At 34.7% G+C, this 8107-nt stretch overlaps 1 protein-coding gene across 1 annotated transcript; it reads right to left on the bottom strand.

The window, feature by feature from the left end:
- Window positions 1-4476: 4476 nt before the first annotated feature.
- LOC127106104 (arginine decarboxylase) lies at window positions 4477-7826 on the bottom strand. Its single transcript, NM_001427030.1, has one exon. The coding sequence runs from the start codon at window positions 7215-7217 to the stop codon at window positions 5031-5033; it is 2187 nt and encodes a 728-aa protein (NP_001413959.1). The 5' UTR covers window positions 7218-7826; the 3' UTR covers window positions 4477-5030.
- Between the last annotated feature and the right edge of the window lie 281 nt (window positions 7827-8107).

Below are 8107 nucleotides of genomic sequence, written 5' to 3' on the forward strand. Positions count from 1 at the left end.
TGTCGAACCAACTGATAGATCTACCTAGATCACGCCTAAGATATTGTTGGTCTTGCCCTCATAGTTGGAAAACACCATGTTATGGGGCCTGAGATCTTCGTCAGTCTTCCCCATCTGGCTAAAAACGGAATACGTCATCAAATAGATAGATTTTTTTATGTTGGTGAGTGTTGAAGGAGCTTTAAGACACATCTTAAATCTAATTACATTACAAATCCCGAATCTGATCTTGATCATTCAGGTGTGTAGTTTTATTGACGATGAGATTTAAGATAAGTTTGTCGAGTCTCGTAGTTCTCCTGAATTCCAAGTTAGTAGTAATCTTACTTTATGAAGTATAATTTTGTGTTATGTTGACGCTTTTTAGATACAACCCTACAAATTAATATTTCCACTATATTTATAACAAGATAAAAGTCAAATAGAAAAGGAAAACAAGGCTAAGAATATATATCCTCATAGATTGTCCCGTGAAAAATATGAAAATCTAGAGGAGAAATGATTAATGAAAAAAGAGAATAGAGACAACAATTGGGAGATTCTCCTTAAGCCTTTATCGCAATCCATCTTTATCATCATGCCATGAGAAATGGAAGAGAGTCTGACGAAGATCAGGAGGAAAGTTAACATTGGAGGCTACATGTATAGTACAAACATCCCTTTGGTAATGAACTTTTATTTGTTCCACAAACATCTCTTGTCAAGAATACTAATTGTAGGTTACTTCCCCTTGGTAATGAATTTTTATTTGTTTTTTATAATTTGGTAGTTGAAAAGGCCGGTGAAGGTTACTTTGTTCCACAAGTACGCCATGATATATTAGTAGAACCAATTGAAACAAATAGCATGGTATGCGTGTCTGTGGTGTTGGACAAGACATCCATTTGAAACAATACTTCAGGTCATCTTCAAGGAGTGAATAGTTGCATAAAAAATAGATGGAAAAGAGCTCTTTAATTATAAGTTTGAAGAAAAATTAGTAAGAGAGCGGAAGAATATAAACCATGGTGTGATTGTGGTATGTATAAATTTTGTTTTGTTATTTGTCGGCTTAAAATTATGTGTTATGTGTTGTTGTTGTTTGTGGTCTTAACATTATGTATTGTGTGTTGTAGTTGTTTTTATGATGTAGAGATTGATAAATGACGAGTTTAATCATCCAACCAAACAAAAATCTAATAGACTTGTCTGAAAAAGTTATTGTGGATGGTACAAACACAAAAGATAGTTGTTCGTCCGTATAAAACAAGAATGAGACGCTAGTTCCTCAACTAGATTCAATAAAATTATTGACATGTTTGATCATGGATCTTAAAGATGCCATCAATGTTCAATTAGACAATGATCCAATTATTAAACTTTTTATCTTGATCTGAAATGTTTAAGGGATTTTGTGTGGGAATCTGAGTGGCTGGACATATTTATACTATAATTTTGATGCACGTAAGTACATTTTTAGAGCGATGTCAATTTATATTGATTGCTTTCAATTACTTTTAATGTAAAGACTAACTTCAATAATTGACTTTTGTTTAGACATTTGGGTACATGCATCTTTCTTGAATATAAACTAACATATCTGATGTGTATGAATTTTTGGACCCCTATAATATTTAATTTTCAAGACATCAATCAAGCGCGATTGAAGCATACATACAAAACCGGTTAAGTGATTCAAATAAAGTTTCTTACCTAACACCGTATATCCATGCGTAAGAATTTATATTTTGTGTTTTCTCTTATTTGTATTTCAACTTTTTACACATTACTAATTATTCTTGTGTTCACGTTATGATCATTGAATATTGGTAATTATGTGTCTTAAGGAGAATAGAACAATTTTGCTTCAATAGGAAAACGTGATTGAAGGATAAAACATGTAATTAGTTAGTTTATATTTTATGTGACTTAGTAATATATATTTTACATGACTTTGTAATTAGCATGTAATATTTAAATAGTTTTCAATATTTAGGGTTGTATAGAGATACAATTTGTTGCAAGGTTTTAGAAATAGAAAGCTCAATTTTTTTACCCATAAAGTAGCTGTAATATTTATGACATTCATTTATCCAGATTTTTTACCCATAAAGTAGTTGTAATATTTATGACATTCATTAATTTTTTACCCAAATTTTATGTGAGTATTATTATTCACTATATAAAATTTATTTAGAAACGAGGATACATCTAGGAGGATAGAAGTGCCAATATTATGTTATGAAATACATGTTGAACATCGTCTCTGTCGATATTATTAATTAATAAAAGTAGATAATATATATTTATAATTAGATATTAATGATTTTTACCGCATAATAGTTTGCTAATATTTCTAAATGTTTCTACATTTTATTCAACTTATAAGTGTTTAACGATCGGTCACAATTTACAGAAGAATACTTATATGATGTATGTTCACGTTTGACATCCTACTTCCTTAAATTTTAGGAGTCATGTGGATGCTAATTTGGTATGTTGGTTGATTTATTGTTTGTTAACTATTTGATATAATGTGTCATTTTGGTTTTGATGTAAATAATGTATAATTTTGATACAAAATTTATGTCATTTTAGTTATGATGTAAATAATATATAATTTTGTACAATATGTGTGTCTTTTTGGCACATAATGAATAATTTGTTTCACGTATGATTTAGGTTATGTTTCACAAAATATAATAAAATTGTGGTACAAAAGTTGTCATTAAGGTTTTGTTTCATAAAAATACATATTATTATAAATAAATATGTACAATTAATATATATATATATATATATATATATATATATATATATATATATATATATATATATATATATATATATATATATATATATATATAATGAATTTTTCCTCTGTTGGATCTCTCAATCGAGAAAAAAAATGATCCCGTCACACATATCCACTCAGTTAAAAGTCTCAATTAAGGGGGAAAAGTTGGGTGTTGCAGTTTTTCATCTCAGTTCTCTTTTCAACCAAGGGGAAAAGTGCATCAGTTCTCATTTCAACGTGTCATTTTAAAAATACAAAAATATTGTTGATGAGAATCAAACTCATAACCAGTGTTACTTTTTCTATAGGTTGACAGATTCAAATGAGGGAAAAAGTGACGTGCTTTTCAATTTTTCACCTTGTCCAATGACCCAAGGATAAAAGCATTGTGTTTTCCAATTTTTCACCTTAGTCAATGGTCCAAAGAGAAAAGTAGCACACTTTCCATGTGTTAGTTTGAGAATTTTGATTTAATATTTCTATGAGATTGCTAAGTATGAAATAACTTAGTTATGATTTCTACGTTTTGACAACTTTAGATGAAAAGGTGAGTTCGACTCGTTTACCAAACGTTTGGGTCTTAGTCTATTTTGGATTTAAAGGTTAGATAACCTAGAAACCTACCCAGTCTGATTTGGAAGAGTCTCAGGAATAGATCCACAAGATTAGAATCATTGTCTCTTCAAAACGTGTCCAGAATCTCGTAAAAGGTTATGGTGATTTAACATATTTGATAGAAGTAGAAGTGACGAAAATTCACAGGCCAAGTACAATTTAGCTTAGCATTTCGACGTTATGCTCAAGGCTCGACATAAGACACTTTCGATGGGAGCAGTTGGAAGATTTAAACCGAATTGAAATAGCAAAAGCAATTTAAAACGGTTCAAATGTCGAAGACACGTGGAAGTATACTATGTGTCGAATTCTGTGAAGATAACCGTTATCGACGATTGATATTGTAATAGTATATAAGACTAGTTCAGTTATGTGATTAGAGGTTGCAAAATTCATTAAGCATTTTCTATAAAACTTAAGTATCCAAGTCATGGAGAGAAAATAGTTTGTGAGAAGATGAATGACTCTGCGCCATTATAAAATAGTTTAAGTAATCTAATTATAATTATTTTTTCTTCTAAATTATTTAAAATAGATGAACACGCTCCTATACCTACTCATAACTATGTTGCATATTTTTGCAAATGGATTTAGTTATTATTGGAGTTTTCAAAACATATGGTATTCTATGTTTATGTTAATTACTTAGCTTAATTTCTTAAAATCTTTTTTTACCGACCAAACATACTATAAACAGAGTATTTCTTTTCGATTTCAAAAATAGACTAGTGGTTGATATTAAATTAAAATAACATAAACAATCTTTCTTTTGGGATGTCTGATTTCACTATCGACCTCTGTCGCCCATTTTAAACCCAACAAAAATATTGACCATTCCTTTGTTAGATAGCGTCTCATGTTTTGAATTAAAGGCTGCATAAGGAGGAAAACTAGAAGTAGTCTTTATGATTTTTTTAAGAAAATAAACAATTACCCAAATTTGACCAATTTGACCATTCCTTTGTTAGATATAGTCCCGTGTTTTGAATCAAGGTTGCATGCAGAGGAAAATCTAAAGTACGCTAAGCAAAGATTCACAATAACTAATACTCTATTTAAAATTATTTATATGATCTAGATACAGTTATTTCTCAATAAATTTATTTTAAAAAATGTAAAAACTCTTCAGTTTTATAAAAAGAAATAATTAATAATTAATTTATCTGTATGTTTAGAGTTTGAAGTTTAATTAATTTTGAAAAATAATTTTTTTTCTAATAAAAAACAGACAAAATTCATTATATTATGTCATGATTAATACTAGTTTACATGTTCTTCGTTATCGGACAATATTAAACTGTCAAATCACAAAATACTCTAAAGAAGAAAAGAAAATTAACTCGGCTGGAAAAGGAATATGAAGTTGAATTGTTTATTCTCAACACACCAAAAATCAAGGAGTTGAATGGTTTATTCCAAACACAAAAATCAAGGCAACAAAGAAAATAAACTACAGAAATCCAACATTAAGAAGTCGAAATTGCAAACAAAGGCACATGAAGACCCTGTGCTGCTTCTTCAAACATTCTTTGCTAAACCAAAAAAAAAAAAATAGAATGATAAAGAAAAGACCACCTTGACAACAACCAACAACATCATAATGAAAAGGGAATGCTAGAAAAGTCGATACTCAAGCACATCAATAAGACCAATTCTCATCTTCTCCAGCAACAGAAGTGGCAACAGAAACAGTATCTGCACTGAAATCATCACCAGAACAGTAGTAAAATCCATTATTGTTCGTGAGAGCATTCAAGCAACAGGTTGTGGATGAAACCAGATAAGGCATGTTATCAAAGGATTGAGCTAAACTATTTGCCAACACCCCTGCATTCACCACACTGTCATCATCATGCTGTCCACAAAACTCAAGTGCCCGGTGCTTAAGCGTCTCAAACATGAGCTGCGGCTCGTGCTGCATCACTCGAAGGACATCTGCACAAGACGATCCAGCAACTGCCCGCGTAACAGCAAAACCGTGTGGACCATCGCTCTGTAACACCCTAACTACACTAGGGCCACCAAACAGGTTGTGCAACCCACCAAGCGCCTCCTCATAAGACCCGCCCAAGAACATTCCTAGATAGTATCCCCCACCGTGTCCTTCCATTTCATGAAGCGGCAAGCTTGACTCACCGCCAATGAACTTGTCAATCTTCCCATCACTGTCACAAGTCAGGTCAGATAAAATACCCCTCGCAGTTGGTTTCTCATCCAAACGGTGAATGGGGACAATGGGAAACAACTGATTTATGCCCCAAAAATCAGGAACAGAGGTGAACACAGAAAGGTTCACATGGTACTTCTTAACAGGATCCTTGACCCCGATTGTCTCCGTTATCAAATCACACAGACCATCCACTGCAGCAAGCTGTTCAATCCCTAAAGTCCCTTGCTTGAATTCCTCAACACAGCGTTTCTTGAATTGTTCAGTGTAGAGCAAGCATGCTTCATATTCACCGCGAAGGGTAGCAGCAGAAATGTTCTGATAATCAGCAAGTGCTTCTTCAGAGAGCCCTTCGCCTAAATACTGTAACTCAATGGAGGACAACGAAGGAGCAGTGTTTGTACTTGCACCACTAGCCTCAAAAATCAAAATGGAATGATGAGACACAATGGCCCTACCACTCTCACTGCAAATCACAGGGTGCTTCACGTTCTTACGATCACATACATATTTCACAGCATGAACAACAGCAGCTGCATACTCTTCTAAACCATAAGCAACAGATTCATCAGAATCACCAGACTTTGAACCATCGTAATCTATTCCCAAACCACCCCCAATATCCAAAACTTTCATCTGGGCACCCAAACGAAGCAATTCACAATAGATCTGTGAAGCTTCTCTAACACCATCAGCAAGCAACTCAGTTGTGGGAATTTGAGAACCAATATGAAAATGCAACAATTGGAGACAATCAAGCATATCTAATTGTTCAAGCTTCTTCACCACATGCAAAATCTGAATTGTAGTTAAACCAAATTTACCTTTATCACCAGAAGTTGCACCAAAATGGCCAGAATGTTTGGTCTTCAACTTCGCACGAACACCAATCACAGGACGAATGCAGAGCTTGTTGCTGATCTCAACCACCATATCAAGCTCTTCCTCTTGCTCAAGAACAATAACAGTGTTCAAAGCCAGCTTCCTTGCAATCAAAGCCAGAGAGATATACTCACTGTCTTTGAAACCATTGCAAACCAGAAAGGCTTCTCTGTTGCCTTTACACAAACAGCTCATAGCCAGAAGCAGTTCGGGTTTCGACCCAGCTTCTAACCCGAACCGAAACGAAGACCCGAACTCAACAATGTCCTCCACAATATACCTATCCTGGTTACACTTCACAGGATAAACACCTTGGTAATGAGATTCATACCCCTGCAACTGAATCGCACCGTCAAAAGCCGCATGAATGGACTCAAGACGATCCTTCAAAACATCAGGAAACCGAACAACAAGAGGCAGCTGTAACCCGAGTCCGCCACAGCATTTCGGATCGGAGGCTTTTTTCACAACCTTGAGCAAATCAATCTCCTGGTGAGACATCGTCGCCGAGCCATGAGGCCTAACGGAGATGTCACCAGCAGCGTTAACACCAAAATAGGGAAAGCCCCAGCCATCAATTCTGAACAGTTTGCTGGAAAGTGAAGGAGACCAAATGGAATTGGAATCCTCAACCGCGGTGGCATCAGCATCATCGGTTATTGTCGCCGCAGCAGAAAATGTGAACGGCAACGGAAGAGTGAAATCTCCGGCGAGAGCGTATCCGGGAGGATGTAGGAGTGCAGCAGCACCATCCACAAAACAAGTTAAAGCCGGCATATCTATATCTTCCGTGAACGAAAAAATAGGTTAAATAGGGTTTGTTTGAATGAGGAAAAGTAATTAGTTTGTGAACGTGGGGGCTTTAAAACCCGCCGAGGCAAAAGCCCCGGCTACCCCCCCAAAAGAAGACAGTGAAAAACTGAATCAAAAAAGGAGAACTTCCCCTCGAAACTCTCTCTAACAAAATCAATCCCCACAACTATCCCTCAGAAGAAAGATAGAGCTAAAGAGGTTACGAAAACGGGAACGAAAACGAGGTGAGGGAAATATTCAAGCACGTAAGGGAAAGCAAAGCATGCGGATCTAGTGAAAATTATAATGAGGTAGAAAATAGGAGGATGAATTGGTTTGTTTTTGAGGGTGTTGAGAGAGAAAATCGGTTATAGAGAGAGAGAATTATGGTGAGGTGAGGTGAGAGAGAGAGAGGGAGAGGGGAATGGGTAAAATAGGAGAAAGATGTGGAGAGAAAAATGGAAAAGGTTGTGTATGACAGAAAGCAAAGAGGTTATTTTGGATTTGGAGTGCTTGAAAGAGGAACAGATAACAGAAGACGTGTTTTTTGAGAGGTGGAAGTGAGCGAAGATTGCATGGCAGGTGAGGGGAATTTATATAGGGAGGATTTAGGAACAAGGTGGTGGAATTGGGCCTCTTAACAATTGGACTCCGAATATGTCTCATGGGCCCACTTTTTTTAAAAGTGTTATTTTATTATTAGCTAAATTAAAGTAATGTTTTTTAAAATATTTTTAAATTGGCTTCTCCGTTTTAAAATATTATTCTTTCAGATGTGAAAAATGAGCTTTTCTTCTTTTTGTCTATTCATTTTGATTATTTTTGACTAAAAGATGCGACATAAAAAAGTTTAGTTGATGACGGATTTAGTCACC

This window comes from Lathyrus oleraceus, chromosome 7, assembly GCF_024323335.1.
Source record: "Lathyrus oleraceus cultivar Zhongwan6 chromosome 7, CAAS_Psat_ZW6_1.0, whole genome shotgun sequence".
Lineage (NCBI taxonomy): Eukaryota > Viridiplantae > Streptophyta > Magnoliopsida > Fabales > Fabaceae > Lathyrus > Lathyrus oleraceus.